Source organism: Ptychodera flava, chromosome 18 (genome assembly GCF_041260155.1).
Source record: "Ptychodera flava strain L36383 chromosome 18, AS_Pfla_20210202, whole genome shotgun sequence".
Taxonomy (NCBI): Eukaryota; Metazoa; Hemichordata; class Enteropneusta; family Ptychoderidae; genus Ptychodera; species Ptychodera flava.
This window is the reverse complement of record NC_091945.1, coordinates 37,783,668-37,810,556: the sequence shown is the minus strand read 5'-3', so window position 1 is coordinate 37,810,556 and position 26,889 is coordinate 37,783,668. Positions and strand designations below refer to the sequence as shown.

Genomic DNA, 26,889 nt, shown 5'->3' with positions numbered 1-26,889 from the left:
GCAATAAAAATAGGCTACACTTTCATGTAAAGTTTATCTCGTATGAGCTAGGCAATTTCTGTGACTCAAGTGTTTCATGTTTTTTGTGAAATCAATCGTTTCACATGCTTGAACAATATTCCTTTATTGACCACGTCTGTGGAGGAAAGATTTACCAATATCACAAATGGATGAATCAAAAGTACTTATTTTGCGATTTTCAAATGTAGCGAAAACTAACATGCATGTGTGACTTTGAAATGCAGTAATTTTTTCCTACAGCGAAATTGATTATGAAAACTATTAATGTTGATGTTTTAGCAATCAGGCTGTTGTATCTTTTACCACATAACACATGCCACATTTCAATGAAATTATAACAAGATTAAATAAAGCTTCATAAGTTGTTTCATTTTTAATTTGATCCGCAAGCCTTCTCAACCTTTATGTGTAATTTTTACTTGTATGTAAAATTTTGATACTCTTTCATCCACTTTTTTCATTGCACTTTTCAATATTCAAATACAGATGAGTTGTAAATTATACATTTGGGTAATTTCATATGTAATTACATGTACTTTTGATTATTGTGAAAAATTTGTAATGAATTTGCAATAAAGAGGCATATTATTGGTATCAGGTTAAGTAAATCTGTCCACCTTCAGACGTAAAACTGACACCATTAGCAAACCATTTCAACCAAGCAAACCATAAGTTAGATAAATAGCATATCAATTACAGGAATATGGATGAAAAAACTCCAAACTAATACACCTCATGGCCTCCATATTTGCAAAGGATTTATTTGTCTTATTCCTCAATTAGCATCTCAACAGCGCCCTCTACCTGCTGCACCTGTCCAGGGTATAAAGTCACTAATCATCCTTGTCCACTTCACACCAGTTCACATCATCAAGAGTCCCGCAAGCATTGACCTTCCTCATATTTTTCTTAACGCTAAGCCCCTTGGCACTATCCAACATTCTATGAAGTGTACATTCACATTTATGCCCAGCTTTGTAAGTTCATGCCATTCCTTGAGTTGTAAAATCTTTCTTTGGATAATGTTTCTAAAGAAGCTCCATTTGTCACATTGCAACAAAACAATTTTATCTTGTCCCACTACACATTCAGTTTGGGATTTCCTGTTCATCAACTTTGTTATATATATATATATATATATATATATATATATATATATATATATATATATATATATATATATATATATATATATATATATGGGGGCAATTTTTCTATATATATATATATATATATATATATATATATATATATATATATATATATATATATATTTTGGGGGCAATTTTTCCTTTTTTGTAATCAAAATATCTTCTCTGGAACCGCTTTTGCGATTGCTTAGAAACTTTGTATTTAGTTTCCTCAGATTGACTTCAGTAAGATTTGTTCAAATTATGCAGAATTTGTATTTTTTAGGCAATTTTTTAGCTCATATTTGGTATGTATATAAATACCAAAAAGAGCTTATATGGTGAGTCTGTGGCATCTGTATGTATGTATGTGGGTATGTATGTATGGATGTATGTCCGTCACATGCACAAGCTCCCATATCGCCAAAGCTACCATCTCAGTATTTGGTGTACAGGTAGATGCAGGGGTTGAGATGTGACTTGTTCAAATGAACATGTTCGTGTCAAAAACATATGAGGTGAGAAAAAGGGAAATCCTGCAAATGTGCTGGAATAGTGGCATGTCAATGACTGAAAAAGGTTACTCCACTGAACTTGAGTCATTTCCTGTCATTGTTTATGAACTGTTACATATCAACTAAGAGGGACTAGCTGTTTCTGCTATGCATGTATCTAAAGTTGACCTCCAGTACCTAAAGTTTCAGACCTTATTTACTTTTGTCATTCTTGTTTTTCTTGTTTAAATATTTGTTGTTGTTTTTCTGGTTGTACTGTGCAGAAATCATTGTCATAACATCAACGTAGAATTTTCCTGCACTGAACAGATAGAAATAACACTTATTGTTGATCTTTGGTAACCATACTGGTATGTACTAATTCTGATAAAATGTGAGGGACTCCGTATAATTGCGGTATTTTTTGTGTTTTGTGTTTCAGTCAAAAACGCATCTCATCTGAAAGTACTTGTCTGATTGGTTTGAAATTAGGTGTTCAGGTTGCCAGGGATAATCCAAATCAGGTTTGTTCAAATAGTAGTGACATTTGTATTTTGGGGGCAACTTTTTACGTTTTTTGTCAAAAAATCTCCTTTGAAATTGCCTGATTGCTTTGTGACTTGGTATAGAGTTTCCTTAGATTGACTTTAGTAAGGTTTGTTCAGATCATGCTAGAATTTGCATATTAAAATTTTGGGGCAATTTTTTCCAGTTTTTTTTTTTAAATCATCAAATTTCTTTGCAATTTGAAATGAAGGTACGGGAAAAAAACTGAAAAACTGTATTTTTTGGGCGATTTTTGCTGTATTGGTCAACAAATTCCAAAAATCATCAAAGTTCTTAGAATCTCCTTGTCTAATTGTTTTTGTATAACACGATTTGAACTAATTTGGGATAATTTGATCTTCATATTTTAGCTCCCATATATGCATATGTATTTATGCAAATGGGAGGTATTCTTATAAGGTGGCAAAATGGCATTTGTGTGTATGTATGTCTGTATGTATGTATGCCTGTTAGTCCGTCCAAATCAAAAACTCCTAAACCGCAACGGCTGCTGTCTTAGTATTTGGTGTACAGGTGTATCTTGGGTGGAGATGTGAATTTGTTCAAATAAACATGTCAGTGCCAAAAATATGCAAATGAGGGGAAAAAAGGAAAAATCCTGCAAATGGCTAAAACTCAGTAAGCATTGGTCAGATTGGGTTGAGATTTAGTATGCAGATTTCTTTAGGTATTCTGAATTATGTGTGCACAAATCGGAGTGAAATTTGCATGTTTGTATTTTTAGGGTATTTTTTCTGCTTTTAGTCAAAAAATCTTGTTCTCTGAAATTGCACATCGGATTGCTCTGAAAGTTGATATTCATGTTCCTCAGGATGACCTCAGTCAAGTTTGTACAAATTGTATTGATATTATCATATTTGTAATTTCGGCAATTTTCCCAATTTTTGGTCGAAATTTTTTTTATCCAAAAACTACTGATCTAGCTTTGATATTTGGAATACAGGAATCAGGGCTCGAAATTAATTTTTTTCCTGAAGTTGGTAGCCCAGTGACAATGGCTGGTAGCCCATACATTTTTAGTGAAGGGATATCCTTTTTCGTTAAGCAGATGAGAAAAAGCTGTTTTTCAAGATTCTAACCATGAAGTGAATTTTCTAGTCATTTGATGTGAATATTGCACACCTTTAATACCTTAAGAAACAGGTATAATGGACGTTATGCAAATTTTGATGGTCGTCACGACAATGAGACGACCTTCTCAGCACTGAGACATACTGTAGCAGAGCTCTAAAAATAGACCATGGGCTTTCTGTAGGGACCAGGCATAATTTCTATGTAATTGGGGTTATGATGAAAATGTGACGAAAATACATTTTCATTGACCATCATTTCACATTTTCATTGACCATCATTTCCTGTGCTTCTCATTCAAGTACGGCAGTTCAGATATAGAAACTTTGCTGCAAAGTTCCATCGCACAGTCGTCTTCATTATTTGCACTTTAACAAAGTCATAATCTGGCCTTTCTGTGTCTAGCTGAGTTTGACTGCATTAGCTGGTGCCAAAGTGATAGACCGGACATGGCATGCTAAGTACTAATTGAATTTCAGGTCCCAGGATTTGGTAGTCTGTATGGGCTACCATTTCATGGACTTTATAGTAGCCCCAGAGAAAAGTTGGTAGTCTGTGGACGCGGGACTACCGCTAATTTCGAGTCCTGTATATAGAAGTTAGGTTGAAACTGGCAATTTTTTATTTTGGGGCAATTTTTGCCTTTTTTTGTCAAAAATTTTTTTCTCATAAAACTACTATTGTCTAATCTGGTCGCTTTGATATTTGATGTACAGGTTCCTAGGGTTTATGTTCATAAGATATCTTGAAATTAGGATAAAATCTGCGATTTTGTATTGGGGCAATTTTTCTCATATTTGGTCAAAAAATTTGTTTCTCAAAATTTACCAGTGTGATTGCTTTGATATTTAGTAAACAGGTTCCTGGGGTTATGTGAATATGATATATTGGAAATTAGGTTGAAATCTTGAATTTTTAATTTTGGGGGCAATTTTTGCCACTTTTGGTCAAAAACTGTATTTGGTGTTGAAATGCAGTAAATAAATCATTAGAAAATATGTGTGAGATGATTTTAGCAGGTTCTGTTTCCAACAAATACATTCCAAAATTTTTTCATTGTTTAAGAGTATCAAGGTTGTAAATAGTTGACACACTTCCTACCTTCTGGTCATTGCATATCTCATGCACAGATGGTCAATACAAAGGGGTGGACCATTTTATATCCTGGGGGGGGGGGATCCTGGCAGATTTTGCAGATTTTGAAAAAAATTCCAAAGAAATGTAAATAAAATATCAGCCAGAGAAGGTTTGACAAAAAGAAAAGATGGGAGAGTGGGAAAAAAAGAATATACAATGGATCAGATAAAAAGATAATGTAACTCATCAATCTTCCAGACACAGCCCCCCCCCCCCCCCATATCAAATGGCCACCCCTGATGTATTTTTGCGGGCAATTAGCCATGCAGTGTATATTAGTTTAAGATGTCAAGTTAGGTAAGGATTTGAAAGGAATAGTCAAGTACACCACAGTTAAATTTCTTAACTTTATCTCTTGTGTTATCATCCTTGTGTAATTGGTTAAATTTGTAAGTTTTTCAAGATGTGGATGCACCAGTTGTACTGGAAGAAACTGTTTACTTTTCCCTGTAGGGTTTCTGAGTTAATTATTGTATGTTGAAATCTCTCCATGTATCTGGCGTATGGGTTGAATGTAAATATTGATTGCATGTTATGTATTTGCGTCTATGTCAAATATTGTAAATGGAAAATCAAGAACAGTTTTCTGTGTGCTTGGAAAAGATAACATATTTGTCAATACATAAACTGCCTTGCAGATTGATTGTCCTAAAAATTATCACAGAAGTAGAGAATGAAAAGAAACTAATCAAATTGCTGTAGCGTATTCACCCTGAGTGCCTGTAGGCCTATATTTCACTATTTTATCATTACATTCAGCTGTTTGTTATATCTGTATGGTGCACTCTCCATGGGCCAAGGCACACTTGGGGGCCAATGTCATCACCCTGTGCCAGTATATGTATGTCAGTCTGTCTGTATGTACGTATGTCCATGTTTCATACAATTGTTGGCTTGTTTTGATAACTATATGGGAGCGAACAGTGACATTGTTACTGTTCTTTTTATTTCTTAGAAGTGTTAGGTGCCCTATAGCTGATGAATGTTGCAACATTACAAATACTCATAAAAACAAGTAACTTAAAAACGAAAAGCAGATGAACTTACATATGCAGATCAAATCAACATTACTTCACTATCCAATTATCGCAAATTAGTTCCAATCGTGTTATATGCAGGTTTGTAGGGATGGCCGGATTCAGATTTGTAGGAATTATGATAAAACTTGCATATCAATAAATTGGGGAATTTTTGCTGGTTTTGGTCAAATAAAACATTTGTCTGGACAGTTGAGCTATGATTAACTGATAGTACTCAGGCAAAGTGTGCCAACAGTAAAAGTCGGCACTGATGTACACCAGTAATCACAGGTTGGACTTTCCCATCCATATATCCCATGTTTGTCAGGATCCCCCTTAATTTCCAAACCAGCCACACTTATTAATTTATATTACAACGGAGTTACATCAGCTGCTAGATCACTTGTTGCCGTTTTGAGTCAAAATTTTCCATAAATTTTAATTCCTTTAGAATCCCTTTGCCCGATTGTTATTGTACGCAGGTTCCTAAGCGTGCCCTGACTCAGATTTGTTGAAATTATGATAAAACTTGCATACTTATATTTTTGGGGAAATATTTGCAAATACAGCTACGTGCGCTACCAATGACGTACGCCACCAGAAGTCGCAGCCGGCACTGATGTATGCAAACGATCATCCGTTTGCCTTTTTCTCATCTAAATAAATATTTTTAAAGAATGTTCTGAAATTTGCTGATGATTTTCAAATATGTCCCATGTTCATTAGTATTCCCTTCATTGACAAACAAGCCAACACTTAATATCTATCACAGCGGGCTCTATATCGGCCACTACGCCGCTTGTTCAGTTCGAGTAGGAATTTATTGTTGATTCAGTACGATAACTCAAGTCGTTAATGTCAACAATCAGTAGAAATACTGCATTAGATCAAGAATAGACTCTAGAGTCTATGGTTCAAGACAAGAATAATTATGTTTATTCATGGTCCTATTGTTGGCTAACAACTGGATATATTTGCGAAAGCAGACTAATACCAACTCTTCCTTTCCGATCTTGTAATGTTACATTTTGTTGACGAAGCTGTATCCAGTCACAGGCGAGGTTGTAAAAGAAATAGCAAATGGAGATCTAGTTAGTAGTTGATTAATTACATTCAGTGACTAGTTCATCTTACATGTAAGTCTAAGAAAAATAAAACTGATTTATTCATGTGCTCAGTGGACATCCTGGTATTGCCCGATCAGAAATTAGGGATGCTTACGGTGTGGAAGGAGTGCAAAACCAGCCTCAGGGATGAATTTCTCGTGCAGACGAGAAAGTTTTTCGTGCACACGAGACAATTATTTTTATCTGCTTTACAAAATGTCCCTTTTTGGCTTTCGTACAAATCCTATATTTTCTTGCTGAATTTGTGATAAACGTCTGAGAAAGTGACGACAAGATAAAATAAGCCATTATTAGATAGGTTATCAATGTTTTAAAGTGATTTCGCACTGTGTACAACAAAACTATCAGTTTCGTACACTTAGAGCGATAATCAACACATGACTAATTACGAACAATTAAAATTGGATTCGCGTGAACATGTTTTATGAAATATGAACAATCACGCAAAGTTCATATTTCACCGCTTCCTGATTAAAATCATTTTACTCACACTTTTTACGATTCAAAACCTTTATTGATATCCTTACTGAAGAAAATATATTTCCTCCAGGAGAAAAGCTAATGACCTCTGAATGTCACACCAGGACACAGTTATCAATCATATGCATGACAGTTACCTTGGCTACCAATGCTAAGAAAACCTTGGACACTTGAGTCATTTTCCATATGCCGCACTGTGGAATTCTACTCTTCATAATTAACCAATTTAAAACGTGTCTTCTGAATCATACAAGAGAAACTTATTACGTTATTTGCAAGTTCTGTCCTGGATTAATCAAAATTAGACACACATCTCTCTCTCTCTCTCTCTCTCTCTCTCTCTCTCTCTCTCTCTCTCTCTCTCTCTCTCTCTCTCTCTCTCTCTCTCTCTCTCTCTCTCTCTCTCAAGGGTATAATAATCTCCTCAAACTGTTACAAAAGTAAAATGACTGCTGACGTAACACAAATTGAAACCGGCGACTGGATGGTTCACCAGTTCGATTCTGGTGATATCCTGTATCCACAGTAAAATATACTCACAAAACTGGTGTTTTGTTGATATTACGAATTCCATTTAGCTAGAGTTCTTCGACACAAAGCTAAGTGACACAGTGATCAGTGACTTCCTGTTCCAGATATTTGATCTCATCTCAAGGTCACGGGGTCATGAATGTCATTGTACTGGGACACTAAGGACAGTGCAGTGTTTACAAGTACTCAATGTAACTGACAGTTTCCGATGGTGAGCACGTGCAATTGCTACGAAAGAGTTTACAAAATAGTCCGTTCACCATCCAGCCAGTAAAAAAACCAACTATTCTAAATGTACATTTCTTCTTTTCTTGAGTATAACAATCCCATTGCCTGTGTTTGTCTTTGTTTGAACTTTCCGGAGTTTTCTTAACAGTACTTAAATTACACTACAGCAGTGCACTGCAAGTACTGCAAATAATCTTTCAACATCGCTATGATATCAGCGTCTGCCATGTATGCATAGAAAGTTAGATTAAAGCAGATATACTATTTTGAGGAGAGGAAGTGCAGAACCCAACAATGGTCATGTGACTAGGGCGACTCTCACACTGAAAACGTTTTGGAATTTTTAGAGAATAGACAAATCTAGAAAATTTCTTTCGAAACAAGGTCATGTACTGTTACTATGGAGACTCCCGCCCACCTTACGAAATTGAATTGTTTGTGATTGTCAAATTTTCAATATTTCAAAAATTCAAAATGAAACGTTTTCGGAAGGCCGTCAGAGATTGGTACAAGACCTTTTTAGGGTTATGAGATTATTCAAAACGGACTTTATGATCAGTAAACTGCCTTCGAAAGCTATTAACATAGAGTTTACGCAGTTACCCTAGGATGTGCCAAGACATTGTAATTGTATGTACATAATATGCAAAAAACATACAAAAATTACAAAGAATGCTTTGCAATTTCATTAGTACATCATGATTTTTTTCAGGATAGAATGACAATTCAAAGGTCTATACTATCGATAAAATATATACAAGGCATGCGTGTTACCATGGAATGTATGAGAATGGTTTGAGTTCGTGAAACTGGCTAACGACGAGAATGGATTTGTTTTCATGGACGTGACGGGAAATTTACCAAGGTCGTGTAAAAATCACAACAGTTGGTATTGAAACCATGCCAGCATTGTCGAATGAGGAAATTCATTCCCGCCACCTTGTTTAATGTTTGATGTCCTCTTACGTAGCATATCTAATAATATGCAAATTTGATCTACAATGCCATAAAACGACACACATTACGTAATATGTCATCATTATTCACGATTTGTGACTCATTAATTGATTCCGTCTAATAGATATGGAATTAGACCTTATGACTTCAGTGGCTGGGGTTGCAAATGTCTCCACAAAGGAGAGCGACAAGTAATCATTTAACGAGGAAAATAGATTTTAACGATGGAAAAACAATTGAGCATTCCACGTGTTGTCACATTTTCACTGTGACAGTAAATCATATGGAACAGAATTCTTCATCGCACGTATGCTAAAAGTTGACAAAAACTGAAAAACCACGAAGTCACAGACAGTTCAAGGGAGGGCTGTATCCCGATGATTCATTCTTTAAAATAACGCTGATTACTTTATTAATGCAATGGACCTTGAATCAGACAGATAATATTAATGATTGTCCATGCAAGTCGGGATATTCATGTCATGTTTGATGTCTTTGCCTTCAGAAACCCTGAACTCACTAAGTACGACCATCGATCTAATGTTATAACGTGATCGTTGAAGTTTGTAACGAAATTTCATACGTTAGAGGAATGTATGATTTATAGAGGGAATATCGTTTGGGCCTTCTGCTAATTACATTTGTTTTATTAATTTGTCAATTATTGTAATTTCCGTAAAGTAAACAGCGCCCTCCTGTAGACATTACATGACATATTAAAACTATACATCATGATAGGTTTATTCCCAAGAAAGGAAAATGAAGGCGGTACAGCGCCGTATATCAGTGACAGTTAATAAATAGTGCTGACTGTCAAAGCAGACTCACTAGACTTGGGTAGACTGCAGAGATCCAACTCCGCTAGCACACTCGCTGCACTGCCAGCTCTGTCACCTCCGCTCCGTTGATCTACTCGCCGCCAATCATGTCTGACGCCGAACTTAAAGCCGCTCTTGAAGACTGGCTGAAGAAATTCCAAGAATTCTTCGTTGCTAGCGATACTGAGGCCTTAGCCGAGACATTGTTCACGGCTGACTCGACGATGTTAGCTCCAGGCTTTGAAGTGCAACATAAAAGAGAAGGTGGGTGTCAAAATTCACGATTATATTTGTCGGGTTACGCTGAGAATCTGTGAAATGTGGTCGGGTTAAGCACTATGACACGCCCGCAGTAAAATTCGTTACTTAGATCAACCGACTGTCAGTCCGATGTCCGGGATCATAAGAGTTCTTGAATGGAAAACGTAGATGGAGTGTTGAAGGCGCGTGCACTGTGATGTTACAGTCAACGACGTAGCTTTGTTGCGGTTGAATGATTCTGTTCTGGGGCTTTAATACTCACAGTTGAGTCTAGACTGCAGTCTATTCCGACTGACTGAAAACTGGGCGTGAACACTCTGAACAATTGGAGAAATGAGTGAAAAGTCAAAAGTCGAGTTCTCTTTGATGAGAGATGGACACCAACTTTTAGTCCTGCAAAGAAACCTCTATCCAATTTACAACGCAAATATCAATCATTTCATCTAGTTTTGAATTTGATTAAATGCTAGATTTTGGATGATCGTCCGATCATGATTGCATATTCAAATTAAATTTATATGTCAGATGGACAATTGTGAAATCTTTATATCGTCAACCCACTTATCAACAAGACCATGTATACTGGGGAATTCAGCAAGGGTTCATATATGTGAAAAACGAATTTTAAAAAAATGCATATCAAAATGTACAGATTTGAGTTCAACTGACCACACAGTCAGTGAAATAATGAACTTGATAAGAGGGATCTTGAAAGAATTTGTAGTTTTTGTTGAATCGTAAAGTGAAACCTTAATACTACATCTGTAGTACAATAGTCCCGTTATATTCCTGAGGCTAGATAGGTAATACTATGAGTAATAGAGGTTAACAGGTTACGCGGTTCACGAGCTCTCCCAGGTCATGCAACGTATAATAGCTTTTTTTCCGACCAACGTACTATGGTAACCTGAGTCATGAGAAATGGCGACCAGCTTCACAGCAAATGCCTTAGCGAACCAAAAACCTAATTAGTGTTGAGAAACGTCGATGTACTGCCAAGGTGGTCCTCAGATACCATATCTCATCGCTTCCATAAGAAATCGTTGACTCTTCATTTTGGCCTCTCTTACATCACAAATTCATCAAGTCAAAGATGTTCAATAATGTGTTTATTCCATTGATGCATTTGCATTTTACACTGATCACTTATAGATACAGGCTTTTCTTGCAAGATGTTAGAACTATTAATTGAAATCCTTGACGATGTTTGATTTGCAGGTGTAGCTCGGGTTCTCTCCGAGATGAAGTCTGCCGGTGTACATAACATCTTATTTAACATTCATGACTTCGGCAGTAGCTCTGGTGGTGAGTTGGTGTTTCAACGTTCATCGTATACCATGGTAAAGGCCGATGGTTCAACAATTGAAGTTGGCAAATACTTGGCTGTAATTAAGAAGATTGATGGTGCTTATTTCTACTACAGCGTTTGTTTCAACAAAGACACTAAGTAAATATTCAAGTAGTGAACGTCTCTGACCAGACTATAACGTGTATTTATGTAATGTCAATTCGTTTCGTACGTAGATGGATAGTGTTAGTTATTTACTATGCTTGTATGTGCTGAAGCAAGGATCTGACATGTCGGAATTGGATACTTTTTCCAAAACCACGTCTAGAGTACCATTTCACTTTCACTGATATTTGCAATAAATTTTTCAATTCACAAAAACCCATTATGTGCATTCATTATCTCCACTAGTAGGGCCGGTGAATAATTGATGAATAATCAATATGTAAATAGATAATTAATTCGACCTGTAATTAATCCGGAACCAAGTGTGTCTGTTCGATTACGAAAAAGATGAATAGCTTGAACGATGTGATTTGCATTTAAATCAGCTCATTTGAATCGAATTAAGACAAATGACATTCCCTGAGTTGTAGGATAGCAGCATTCATCCCTCTAGCAATATTCTGAATGTTTATCATACATTATAGATTGTTATAATGTATTAGAATGAGACGCAATATGAACGCTAGTTTTTCATAGTGACGTCATTGTTATAAAGTTACCTCTTTTTTTTAAATAGCACCGAATGAAATAATTCATTCTATTTCCTTTATGTCAAAGGAACCATAATTTAGGTTGTATTCATTATTAATTTCGTGTGTGACTCCGCTGGCAGCAGTAGGCGGTTTTCAACAGGATCACATCTCTGAAAATGTTACTATATTACATAGTTAATTCTGTGTCATAATTAACAGCATTCATCTCTCGGTTATCTGTGTTTTGGCATCGCAAATGTACTCGCCAGTTGGCTGATCACATTTGTGATACGCATGATAACGCTATAATTCTGTCCTTTTCTTTAAAAGAAATTGGATAATTTGCCTTCTGCTTTCTTCGAGACATATATGGTAGTTATGCCTAATACCTTTTTTGAGATGAAAACCATTTATTATGGCAGACTTTTTGTAAACCCCTTCATTAAAATGCACACAAAGTCTAATGAATTTTAAAATTCAATTTGTTCCGGAAATGAAAGGGTGAACTTTTCGAGCAGGAAATACTTTTCCGATTTCGATATCAATGTACAAAGTTGAATACAATGATAGCTGCTTTCCAACAATTTGAAATGCAGCGTTCAACATATCTTCTCACTGAGCTTGTCTGCCAACTGCGCATAAACAGCTCTGTAGTGGCTAAATGGACGTCACTTGATTCATGTTGGTATGTTTAATTTGATTTGCATGTGGCTATCGGACACATGAATGACGTGAAGATTGAAGGTTCAAGGAGGGTGAACACAGGACTGATCAGGTTCTTGCAAGAACATTGTTCTTCGTTGTGGCAATAAGTCATAAAATGACCTTCGCTAAAAAGTCAACAGTATCACTTCCTGTGATGTTGACAAGTGAACTGCTTGGTCTGACTCTTGTTGCTATGGGCTGAATTACCCACAATATGGTGTAACTCACAACGAGACCATCGTACCTTGACTTGGCATCTCTCCTTGTCCACAATTCTCTACTTCACTTAAAGTAGTATGCGCCTCCAAAGTGAAAGACTTAAACTTTTACTCAAATTTTCCTCAAGGAATCTTTCAACAGTTCTCTTTCAAAATCAAGAATGAAAATCTGGTACTGCAAATTTTGGTACTAGAGAAACAACCCAAGATTTACCGATATTCAAAACTCAAAATGGCCGCCATCCCTGTGTTAACATTATGGAGAAAAATAAAATTTTCGATTTTCGAAAAAACTAGGAGGGTAAAAGTGGTAGATCAGACAAGAAATGTAAAAGTTTGAGAGTCCAAATATCAGTCCCCGTGACGCATTCTACCTTAAAGGAATACAGTCGTCGGAACTGTTCTCAAAGGTCATAGGGGACCCTTATGACCGATGTAAACACTGTATGTAAGGTACTATGATGAAAGTTAAAACGTCGTGTCTGTAGTAATCTACATCATATAATTTAAATGTTGCGGCTATAATGATGAGGTGCATATAGATATCGTGCACGAAATACATTGTTTGTAAACAAGAAACTCGCACAGGCGCAGTTCCGACGACTGCTTCCCTTTAAACTCTACAACCTTATAACATTACACTCTTCTGGGAGGAAACAGACATTGATTATCAAGCACACATGAGGGCAGGGGTCAATCTCGCTAATAATGACAGGATGAGCAAGAGTGAACATAAACAAAAATCGGCGCGTGGTGTTATTTTCTGTGCACTTTACTTTGTGCAACAATCGATTTCATTCTTTAGTTTAAACTGTTACAGTAGATTTTTTCGAATGGTGTTTTTTATTTATCTGTAAGCTTATACTTGTAAAACATCTTGATCACAGCAATCATCAATATTAACTTTGATAAATATATTTGATATCTCAGCCAAAAATACCCTTTAATATGATTTTGATTTGCTGGTGAAGTATTATGAATCTTTTGACTTGCTCATCAGTGATTTAGTCAAAAAAGCTGCTAAAATGCACTTTTAAACGAAAGATAAATTGATATCTGAAACGCATTACCCTCAGTGATTGATGACACTCAGGTCTGTAAGTCAAATATGTCACATATTTGGATTTCAATGGAACTCAATCAGGAGGAATTACTCTTTGAAACACTTCTCGGCAATGTCAGTCAATATTTTAGAAAGCGGCAACGATTCATCAGCTATACAATCACTAAATTGATATTCTTAGGAAAGGTTTTTTTCAATCCTGACAGAATGACCTAGAAAACCTGTACGGAGAGAGACATTCACATACAGTTTGAAGGTCATTCACCGATTTAATTGGAATGAAATAACTCGCAGAGACGTTAATTACTTTCCGATTGTTTCGTTCGTACATGTGAGCGTCCCCGGATGAACTGTATATGTGTAGTCCTTGATGTTTGACAGACACTCTCAATATAATTGAATGCCTTCATGCCTATATTCGTGCTTTACGCTAGAGACACTTCAAATATTTGATTAGTTTAGCAAGTCGCTGTCATTCCGATGAAATTACTGACTGTATTTCACCCATGAACCGATGTGTGTGGTAAATGTTGCATGCATATGTCTATGATGACTCAACGGTACCTCGTGTCGTGGCAGAATCATGTTGTAAAATCAACAACAACTCATCCAAGTTGCGATATGGATATTTACAGTAACGAAAGTCGTGACATTCGAGGTTAGCAAATCTTCCGAGTGCAGTGTGGTCTGTTATACACACATATGGACATTGAGCTCATGAGCGACTTTAATACGATGGAGAGGCTGGTCGTCGAAAGCTATTTCAACATAAACTGCTTTAAGTGAGAAACTTGGCGGTAAATGCATACGAACAGATACGAATGAAAATACCAACATAATACCTAAGAGGAAATTGACCCGAACAGGGGAAACGGAACAGGCTTGTCTGTCACAAAATTTGATGATATTAATAAAGGGCAACAGGGACAGGTTTGCAGAAGTACACATTTTAGCAATAGACCAAAACCTGACATGTTTTGTGACCAAGTATGTGAAATAAACTTAATTAAATTTTTGGTGTTAAATTTGTACCCAATTGCAATTTATACAGTGGACGCCTGCATATTTCCGAATACAACCACACGGACGTCGTAGTGCTCTTTCAGTCCCTCATAGATTTATACTATACTTCCAAAGTTTGGTATACTTTAACTTCCAACTACAAACAGAGACTATATAGAAACAGCGAAATGGATGGAAAAGTAATTGTTTCAGCAACAAACCAACAAAAATCGGAAAACATTCTTCTTACTGCAAACGTTCTTAGTCTCAGAATTCTTCGATATACGGCAAGTAATCAACTATTAGCCTCTGTATTCGGTAATAAGGTATTCTTTGACACCAGTGAAAAGTAGAGAAGATGGTTCGGATTACATTTTTACGGTCTGCTCGCAAGAGAGTCATTTCTAGAATTACCTGTTGTGACATGAATGTATCCAGGCCACACTGTTAAAACCTAGACAGTGTGAGAAGTCATCGTGGTTGAAATACCTTAATGGTGCAATTTCACCACTCATGTAGGCCCTTGAAAAGAACTTCTTTGACCTTTGACATAGATGAAAGTAACAGAGACACAAATTATGTCCATTATGTCAGTTATTTATAAAACCACCTCAGTATTTGTTTCGCTAGACGACTCGGAATGCTCACATACATTCGATGAGGATAAACTATTAGTATATTAGTCTTTGTAGCAACTTTACGACGCAATAAGCTGTTAAAGATGTTTGTTAATTACGACCCAGTCGATTCAGTGACTAAAGCAGACTCGAACATCAAATTAAAGCATTTGTCTAACCATGTCTTCACCCAATAATGACTTTCTAATCGATATACTTATGAAATAAGTTTGTCGAACCTTTACTCTATGAGTCCTGGGTATTCGATATTCAATGTGCATCAAATGGAAAAAAGACTCCTTAGGCTGGTCAGTACATTCTTTGAATATCAGTAATAGAAATTTACCCCGGGACAATGATTTGAAACCTATATAGCCATATATATGACGTAACCTATGACGTGCTGTTGACGATTCTAGACTTCATTTCAATTTATCACATGTTTTTTGTTGTCTGAGCGTTCGTAGACAACTTTGTAAACATATCAACTCTGATGCAGTCATCAATTGTCTCTATACCCATTCGAAGCAATTAATCCAACGTTTGCATACCCAATACTTTTGTATTCTTGATAAGGTCATTGACCCTGGAGTGGGTCTGTGGTCAGAAGTCATGTTGAACGTCACATCATAAACATTCGCACAGTTTACCAAACTCCATGTTTTCCATGTGTTACCACCATGCAGTATTTTTAAACATGGCGGTAGAGTTTTGTCGGTCGCTTCACGAAACAAAACGCAAGGCGCGGTTTTAGAAGATTATTTTTGATTCAAAACTGAAAGTTTGACAATGATAAGTCATGTTAATTAGATAGCAATAATGCTAAGATGAGAACCCCTGTGAACCAATCCATGATTATGAACACAGTTTGATCCATTAAAACGCCGACAACGTCCTTGATTCTGGCAATTAAACGTTTTAATAATAACAACAACAGAAATCAAACATGATCTTTCGGATGTATAGTTATAGGGTACATGGTAAGCAATATTCACACAGCAGTTTGAGACCCAATGAAATACACAGCATTTAACCCATAGATTGATCTAGTTGTGATAAATGCTTTTTTCACTCTCGATTGTTGTGTCAAAATGCCCAATGAAATACACAGCATTATCCATAGATTGATCTAGTTGTTGTGATAAAATGCTTTTCTTTTCACTCTCAAAATTTGAACAAAATCTTTCGTCATATCCGTTCTTAGAATGGGCTCCTTTTTGCAGTCTTTAATCGAGGGCATCAAATGTTTCTGTTCAGTTCTCACCAGCTTTTACTGTCGGATTCGGTCGATGATTTCGTTTTCTGTAAACGTGGTTACCAAACGAATAGTAACGAGGTTATATACCTTCCATTACATATAGTGATCTAAACCTACATCTTTATCCTCTAGAAAATCATTTTCAACTATGTTTAACATGACTAATTGTCAATTGTACCACTTAAGATAAGTTTACAATAACATGGTAATAAAATGCATTATGACTGAATGATTTGGATCAGAAGAGTAAATTGTTAGGTGTGATAGCTTCATTTGTTATCACTGCAGAAACAGACAACACGAGTACGCCAACCACCCGTTGGTTTCATGACAATGGTGAACTTTCCTTTGTCGAGTGTGGATCCATCTTCCTTGCAAAGCGAATAAAGACCGATAAAGTAGAGGACAGTTTCGCTGTCGTTGCCTTCAACATGTTCAATGCGACAAGGAGCTGAGTGTGCACCGTCTTTCTTTAATTGTGTAAGGACTTCAGCTATTCCTGCAATTGAAATAACTCGCTCTGTAAGAGCTGCTGACAGAACCACATACCTTTGGTTCAAGAATTTTTTGCTCAATAAAACCCTTGGACAAAAAGTTCACCGGCGTGTTCTACAGTCGACGGATAATTACGATATTGGCAGAGCTGACAGGCGCCACTCACGGCAGAAAATGAAAAAGTCTTTTGCATGACAAATGCATGACTCTTTTTTTAGCAGTGAACACCGAGTCTGGCTATACCCCTACCGCCATTTTACTTTGTCGGAAGAGTTCTGTCAAATGACAATTGCTTTACCCGACACAACAAACATGAACAGTGTCATGTTTATCTCGTGACAAGCCTGTTCGAGAGATCTTCCACATTTCGAGACCACGGTGGAATTAAGTTTGTCTTCTCCTAGCACAAATATTTTTGCATATTTTCTACAGTAGGGTATTTTTATGTAGATCAAATCAGATAATTAAAACCGTGAAGACTACAGACGGCGTAGACTATTAATGACGATGGGTTCACAAAAACAGACCTGAGCTTGCACAAAATGTGTCCTAACATCTAAGTGTGTAGTCCCTCATAGATTTATAATTAATATAGATTTATGTTGTACAGCCTCAGTTATAGTAGATACAAATTTGCAAGTACTGTACTGGGGCATATGTCACATTAAATCACATATTTTTAGCGCGAAACAAAAAATACATCTTTGAATTCATAAATCTTGCTGCAGGGACAGACGGCGCGTGGGAATAGGATATCAGAAAAGTTAACCCTGCACAGGTAAACACACACATGATGTTACGACGAGCAATACAACTAATCAGTTGCATCTATTTCTTAACCGAGTGCTGGAATGATGAAGCTCCAATAGTTTCACTGGAAAAGTTCATTTTTTGTGATGTTGTTTGGTGTTATGTTCAAAAAGCTATTTGCTTGATGATCGCACTGTGGCAGACGAGATACTCGAATTTAGGAAAGTCCCCGCATGCATTCAATGCCTTCCCGATAACATGACATTTTTATTAATTTCAAGATGATAATTTTGTAGAAATAATTCGAATTAATCGTTTTTTGCTCTTTTAATTTTTCATCAATCAAAAGTGAAAGGCTTCTGAAGTTAATTAAGAGGATCCGGATTTTGTCCTTATCTGATGAAGTCACTCTAGTGTAATAAATCAACTCGAAGAGTTGTCAACTGATATTTTCAAACCACAAAACATACAACATCGACATCGTGTGTCGCTCTACGTTTTGCATCATATTAATTGTAAAACTCAAAGTAGTTGTGCAGCAAAAAAACTATGCTTGAATCGTTACATATCCAGAGACAACTCACCTTCAGCACCGTGTTTAATCTGGTGACCTGGAGCCATCATTGTACAGTCTGGAGTGTATAACTTCTCTGCCAGAGTTTTAATATCTCCAGCCTTAAAGTGTTTATCGAATGCTGCCAGCCAGTCTTCACATACTTTTCGAAGAGCCATAATGCTTCCCTGTCGGTGTCAAAGTTACAGATTGCTTACTCTCGCAGTGATGAGCACTTTATCTCTTGGTTTTGTTTCTCGTATTTATAGTGTTTTATCACACCATATTATAATTATTAAGCCTATTAATATTTCAATGACACATTAAAATTCTACTCCTTGCTTATTATGTATATCTAAATGACAATCGCTCAACCTTGCACAAACACTCCATTCTGTCTCATGGCCACAATCTATCACGTTTTTATCAGAGAGTTTCAAAATAAGTAATTTGAAGAGATTTGCATCATACATGCAACTATTTGACAAATTCATCATATGTAGGTTTAAAGTTGCAAGCTGTCAACATTTGTGCAACCCGCTTCGCCATCATTACTTAAATACAAGGCAGCTATCTTGTGGCATATTTTAGACAAATATTTCCAATTTGACCAACTGGATGTTCAACGTTATCTTCCTGTTCTGTACATCTTTGACTCCACCTTAAAATTGTGCAAACACTTGATTGATTCCAGAGCAGTTTCATTAGAAAATATATTGTTGCTGCTTATTTAAGTGCACGGGACTGCAAATGTTTACGATTCTAACAGAGGAATTTACATTATTACTAATTGCTCAAATAAACACGATTGGAACGAATTTGGGAGAATAGGGTATTGCAGTAACGTTGGTTTAATCAGCAAATTTAATTTCATGACTTGCATTTCTTGTTTTTTGCAATTCACTTGTCTTTATGAGTACTTTGTAGTATTGCAACTTTCAGCTGTGGAGCATATGCACCTAACACTTTTGTTAAATTTGAACTATTAAAAGATCCGATAATTCTCCCAAAGTTGTTCTAATCGTGTTAACAACAGTTCTCAAAGTCGAAACTTCTTCATGATGTAGTATGGATGCAAATGAATGAAAATGAAAGGTTCATTAGAGACTACTGCGGACGATTAACAAGACAATAGCTGATTGTCTCTTTAGAAGAACTCCTGACACACTTAATTTTCATCTTCTTAATAGTGAACGAGAAGTCCAAAGTAACAACGTACATCCTGATTTGGTTTAGTAAGACATCGGTTTCTTTAATAAAACCATAATCTCATTTCTGTCCACGCAGAGTATAATGTATCATAGAATTCTTTAATATTAATAATCTCGATTGATTTTTCACACCTCTTACAGTGCACATGTAAATAACCGTGCAAAAATTAAAAATTCTTCAAATATGCTACGTCTGGGCAAAGTTTGATATCAGAGAAGCAATTGTAAGATACCAATATTTACATTAAAAATGGCCGTTATCGCTATGGAGTATGGGAAAGAAACCATTTTGAATTTGGGTTATCACCAAAAACGAATGGTCAAAAACTTCATTTTACTCTACAAGTTTCACAATGAGCCGAGACAAGAAGATGATCTCCAGTTGTAATAATTTGAGGGTTCAAATATCTGTCCTCAAGGTGCATTTTCAGTAAATATTTATAACTAAATATCTTGTATGAATTACGATATTCTTGATATTCATTTTATTAGTAAAGCTATTGGAACTAATTTTGGATAATTGGATCTTTATATTTTTCAAATTTCTCTAGAGAGTTAAGTGCTCTACAGCTGCAGTATTACAAATTACTCCAAAAAACAAATATTGCTTAGAAAGAAAAGCAGATGAGCTTACATTTGCAGATTAAACACACATTACTTCACTATCCGATTATCCCAAATTAGTTCCAATCGTGTTTAGTGTTGTCGTTCCTAATCCTTTCGGCAATTTGTAACTTACTATCTGTTACTACAAGAGGTATTCCGGTATCAAGAGCGTCCTTCAGTTTGTGAAACACCTGGTGAAATGCTAAATTAAACATTTGAACGGCTGCATCACAGGGGTCACTAACTTGTCTGACATTTGATTGCAATGACTGAATTTTTCAGGTCCCTAGTAATATCCAAGGTACTCGTTATGAGCAGGACATATCACGTGATTACCTTGAATAATTGCGAGGTCAAACGTTTACTCCAGCCGGTCAATCTTGCATCTGAACTATAATGACGATATTGTACTTAGCCCGGTGTTCATTTTCGTCACTTTCTGTTTTCTAATCTAAACTAGGAACTAACAATGGTTAAACGACGAGTTTTCACAAATCGATTTAATTAAGTAACATTTGCAAGTCTCATATTTTGATATGTGATATTTAAATGCTAAAAGGAGTTGTAATATGGTTTTCTACTTTTACACATGAAGTTAACGAGCGTTCTGTAACACTTACATTTACAATTACTGAATATTAAACTTGTCTACATCGATATCTAAACTATCGACATCTCATAGTTCAACTCTTCAGGTTTCTTATGCACTGACACAACTATATCTTCCGAATGACTCTTGCTTAGTGTCAAGAATCTTACAAGAACCGTTTTTTCGTTGAGGGATTCTCATCGTGACTCCAGATATCCCTCACAATGTCTTTGTTGACGAAGTTCACTCGAAGTGAGTTTGAAATATCAAAAGAAGACATATGCATTGTTATACATGCATATTATACTCTGAAGAAATAGAATGTGCTGCCGTATGTCAATCATTCATGTGTACGTGATGTTTATAATTTATATCAAGGTCACAACTGCATTCGACAGACGCATTTAAACACATTTCACAAGAGACCTTTTCCCGGTTATCCCACAATGCTTTGCTGTATCAAACACAGATTTTGTATTGTACAAGATTGGTATACAAAAATGACACAAATATGAAATGCCAAAAACGTCCTTGTGTTTGTATCCATGGGCGACGAAAATAAAAGTAAAGGTGTAACTAGCCATAGTGTTCTACGAGTAACATACCCTACGGCTACAAAGTTTTATGAGTTACGTACGCTGTGTATACCCTAGCACGCACTGCATCATGGAACCGGTAAAAGTACTATGGTGAATATATCAAGAATAGTGAAATGAAATCAAATTATCTGCCGAGAAATTGAGATTAAGGAATTGGTCTTAGGGGATAATCGGGGTGATGACTGGAAGTGAGACGAGTGATCGGAGACGAGAGAAAATGAAACAATGCATGGAACGAGGCTGAATAAGATATACGATGATATACCATCGTAAGTCCTAGAAACTATTAAAAACATATCTTGTAGTAGATGTTGGCTCACTCGATAGTAAATTTACATGATAATGATATTGTAATGATACTTAGTTTGTTTGCGTATCACTATTTATCAGCAGAGCTCTATAGATATCGACTTCCAAGTTTTCACAATACTCGTACATTGGAGATTTGGTCTACTTGAGAAGTATTGATGTTTCATACTTGATGTGGGTCCCATATGAATGTTTGTCTCTCCACTAAAACAACAGATGAATGTTGCTGACGTTGTAGTAAAAACAAAAGTAGCAGTTACTGCCAGGTACTGTTTTGTTTGTTTGTTTTGTTTGTTTTTTTGGGGGGTGGGAAGACTATTTTTTAAGTAATGGCAAGTTTGTACTCTGAATCGATTTCAAAGTGCGTAGAGTATATAGAAATTGTTGCTTCTTTTCTCCAGTGTTTTCCATAACTCTCCTAACATTGCCAATGTTCTGTAATTCATATCATTAAACATTTCAGTATAAACCGAATGAAGCGGAAATTAATTTAAATAGTCTAATGCAATAAATAGTCCTTGGAAATTATCTTTCGTAATTTACTATTTTTAACCAGAAGTCGTTATATTGATAACTCTCCGTGTGTATTGTGTCTCAATCAAATGAATAGTAACATTGCTGATTTGTTTAATGTGTCCATGTTAGGTGACATTTTTATGTGGATCACACATCATAAAAATGACATCAAATTTACCAGGGCTTTGGTTCATGCTCTAAGTGTAACACTTTTGGATTCCCTTACTGAGTGAGACATCCCAATGTAAGTCGTTCTTTGTCGGAAAATATTTTAATGCACACTTTCAAATAGGAATCTATATCAGTTCTCGTTCAAAGCATATCGAGAGATTTTTATGAACTGAGTAGATGATTACTAGCCCCGTTCTTTGGAAATTCAACTTCTGCTGGATGCTGGTTATTGGATTTTTATGAGGTACAAATGTACGCGGGATCTTGCAAGCGGCTGTTTTTCTTCGGGTTATTTATCGAAGTGGCTTTTTTAAATACATCTCCATTTGATCTGATTTGTTAATATACTGGAATGTGAGCGTTTCTTTTTTTTGTAACATTTGCAATGTCTCCCTTTCCAAGAATCTGTAAAAAATCTCCTAGTTCACAGCGGTATTTATTGACCAGATTCTATCCAGGCACCAACACTGTCCTCATACATTAATAGTCATTTGTCTACGTGACCTTCATTATCGTCCCCAGACGCGGCGACGAGCTTGAGTAGTGTCGGAAGGTCCCTAGATGACGCCATTCCTTGCAATAATAAATAGGAAGCATTAGGATGGCGTTTATGAATATTTTTTTTAAAAGTTGTTATTGCTGCTGGATTATTTCTCGTGACAAAACCGTTTACACCATGGAAGTAATATACCACATTTGATCGTGAGTCGGGACCTAAGGGACCGTTCAGTTTTTACGGCCGGGGGGGCGGCAAAATCTTGTCGCCGGTGTTTAAAAAAAATACCCCCCCTGCATTTTTCGTGAAAAAAAGATGACCCCCCCTTCGTGACTCGGGACCTAATATGCCACATTTGATCGAGAGTCGGGACCTAATATGCCACATTTGATCGTGAGTCGGGACCTAATATGGCACATTTGATCGTGAGTCGGGACCTAATATGCCACATTTGATCGTGAGTCGGGACCTACAAAGAGATGATAGGATATTCTTTGATGACAATCTGTTCAATTTTGTGCGCAGCTTATTGACAAAACGACTTGGTGACAATGGTCTGGCAACATTGGCAAGGACACACATTGACTCGTTGTGAAACCACAGCAGGCCCCCAGTATTCATCGAGCACGTTTCACCTTCATAGAATTGAACAAATAAGTAAATTTGATAGAAAAGCAGTATGACTCTTCGAAAATCATTTGAAGACTGGTTGGCAACATTTAGAGGGATACAGTCGTCGGAACTGCGCTCAAAGTTCGTATGGGACCCATACGACCAATGTAGACACTGTATCCAAGGTACGATGGTGATTGATGAAAGTTAAAAGATGTCTGTCATAATCTACATCGTATAATTTGAATGTCGCAGCTATGATGATGAGGTGCATCTAGATATCGTGTTCGAAATACATTGTTTGTAAACAAGAAACTCACACGGGCGCAGTTCAGACGTCTGTTTCCATTAACATACACTTTAAGGCTTACGAAATTAAAACTCTCGCTGAGAAGTTGTACACTCTAGACTAACTCGATGGCTCAAAAGGTGAGTGTGGTTGATCGACATGTCTCATACAAGAATCCTCTTGACTTTCCAGGATAAGACAGGTTGGATAATTTTCAAGTAAGGATACTGGATCCACGTTCCTTCTCATCCACCTTATTTGTAAGTCGAGCGCCATCTCGCGATAAACTGGTTCGAGTACATGCATTTGGTATTGCAATTCAGCTATTACATGTATAGTACATCAATCTATAGGTCGAATGTACCGAAACAAAATCGTCAAAAATGTTCTGTTGGGCTTCATACGTTTCACCTCCATAGAATTGAACAAACTGATCAGTAAATTTGATAGAAAAGCAGTATGACTCTTCGAAAATCATTTGAAGACTGGTTGGCAACATTTAGAGGGATACAGTCGTCGGAACTGCGCTTAAAGTTCGTATGGGACCCATACGACCAATATAAACACTCTATCAAAGGTACGATGGTGATTGATGAAAGTTAAAAGATGTCTGTCATAATCCACATCGTATAATTTGAATGTCGCAGCTATGATGATGAGGTGCATCTAGATATCGTGTTCGAAATACATTGTTTGTAAACAAGAAACTCACACGGGCGCAGTTCAGACGTCTGTTTCCATTAACACACACTTTAAGGCTTAAGAAATTAAAACTCTCGCGGAGAAGTTGTACACTCTAGACTAGCTCGATGGCTCAAAAGGTGAGTGTGGTTGATCGACATGTCTCATACAAGAATCCTCTTGACTTTCCAGGATAAGACAGGTTGGATAATTTTCAAGTAAGGATACTGGATCCACGTTCCTTCTCATCCACCTTATTTGTAAGTCGAGCGCCATCTCGCGATAAACTGGTTCGAGTACATGCATTTGGTATTGCAATTCAGCTATTACATGTATAGTACATCAACCTAATAGGTCGAATGTACTGAAACAAAATTGCCAAAATGTTCTGTTGGGCTTCATACAGTTCATAAGCATCCCATGCCCTATTAAGCTTGTCCCTGAACAGTATTACAACACTCGATCAGCACATATTTCCAGAATTATAACATTTTCATTCCATGTGAACAAACAACATGACAAAATAGAGGATGACCTAAAATACTTAAACCTCATTCAAAGTAAAAACTCTGATATGTTTCGACCCGACGTATTGTAGTTCCCAGTTCCTAGTTTCTTCTTTGAAGTTTTATAAATTAAGAAATGTTCTTACGGGCGTAACTATATCACGTTTCATATTCCCTACTGCTCCTTTTATCTTGTATCCTTGTATCTTTTGGCCATTTTTTCAGAACTTTCGTTTTGTAGTTTCCCTACCCTTTCTGATTTGAATCTCTAAACTATAATTTAACGCCAAGTATTTAGCATATCAACACAACCTATATGGGTATAATCTACATCGTTATTGTTGAAAATTGTATTCAAGTCCGGACTAGAATTCATTTATAAACAATAAACAATGATCACTACACACATACAAGCTGTGTTGACAAAAAGAATACTCGAAATTTCAGCATGACAAACGGATTAGGGTCAGACACGGTAGTTGATATGAAACAGAATGCTGAAAACTTGCCACAAGTTACAGCTTATGTCCCTTTAAATAAGCTTATATGTTTTGGTCCGATCTACACGTTGATTTTTTTCTGTGCTTGGTTCAGGGGTTGTTGAAGTAATAGCGCAACTAAGAGAAGCGGGTACGTCGGCATTCTTGTACCATATTGAGTGTTTTGAAGGAAGCAAGCAAAGCGGAATTTCATTTTCGTCATTCCAGATACAAGAGTTGTAAGGATGACGGGTTAGAAGTCGATACTGGAAATATTAATCTTTGATGATCATGAAACTAAGAAATACTTGGCGAGTTCATACTGGTTGTTACTGCCGTGACCACAAATAAACACAATTTTACTTATTCGAGTCAAATTACGGTATTTTTTCTGTAATGTGAACTTACATTTACCTTGGCTTTGTATGAACCAAACGGTGCCTTATGATGTACGCACGCCACGAAATGCCTATCCTTGCCAGTTTGTGAAAATTGAAGTTTCGGTTAATATGTTGTTTGGTTTTCTAGCAAGAACACGTAACATATCTCAGTAACGTTGTGTTACTTCTTGTAAGAATGCTGAAACAAACAATGGACAGTGTCGTGTCTTCATTGATTCCATACATTGCTGTTTTGATTGAGATTTCATTCACCAAATATTGAAACGATTCAAACCACACTTGTTTACTGCATGAATGAAACATTTGTGAATAAAGCTACTGGTTTGTCACTATTGACTATTGAACTGCAAATGCAGAAATTAATCTCCTATTGACAGGTTTTCTTCAGGATACAGCTGATTATGACATGTAGAGTGATTTTTGTATATTTTTCAGATTCCCGCCATATATCGATAGATCATGTTTTCTTATTCTAGAAAGAATATGCATTAACTGTGAGTCTGGTGTGGCGTATATTGTGACTTTAACTTTATAATCAAGATCATTTGATTTGGCCACGGTGACCGTGCTTTCACTATCCTATCACTCTGTTTGACCTTATTCAGATACTCGTGTTTATGGTTTGATTGTCTTTTAGGCCCTACTATCTTGTAGAACTCGAATGAGGGACTGTGATCAGACAAATAATTTCATAAGTAGTAACAGCAATAAAGTTAGTTAACTGTTGGGCGCTCTCTCGCGTAGGGCCAGTCTGTGTTTTTGAAAATATCAATTTTGTAATGAAAATTATTAACAATCTGCATTAATGTATGACCAATACACTCGGCCAAGTATTCAAGTACTTGCCACGAGGGAAATATATTTGAAAAGCTGCCTATTCTTGTATTGGCATTAAATGAAGTCCTGTGCAGTAGAAAAGTCTTTTCTCGACGGTTA

General features: G+C 36.4%; 1 protein-coding gene and 1 long non-coding RNA gene across 2 annotated transcripts; one reads left to right on the top strand and one right to left on the bottom strand.

Annotated features, from left to right (window-relative positions):
• The first annotated feature begins 9,509 nt into the window (after positions 1-9,509).
• LOC139117547 (uncharacterized) lies at positions 9,510-11,510 on the top strand. Its single transcript, XM_070680761.1, has 2 exons — positions 9,510-9,844; positions 11,060-11,510. The coding sequence occupies exons 1-2, from the start codon at positions 9,688-9,690 to the stop codon at positions 11,290-11,292; spliced, it is 390 nt and encodes a 129-aa protein (XP_070536862.1). The 5' UTR covers positions 9,510-9,687; the 3' UTR covers positions 11,293-11,510.
• Positions 11,511-16,328: 4,818 nt separating this feature from the next.
• On the bottom strand, positions 16,329-18,764 carry LOC139117548 (uncharacterized). Its single transcript, XR_011548550.1, has 2 exons — positions 18,520-18,764; positions 16,329-17,189 (listed from the first exon to the last, which is right to left on the bottom strand). It is a non-coding gene; the product is annotated as an uncharacterized lncRNA (long non-coding RNA).
• Between the last annotated feature and the right edge of the window lie 8,125 nt (positions 18,765-26,889).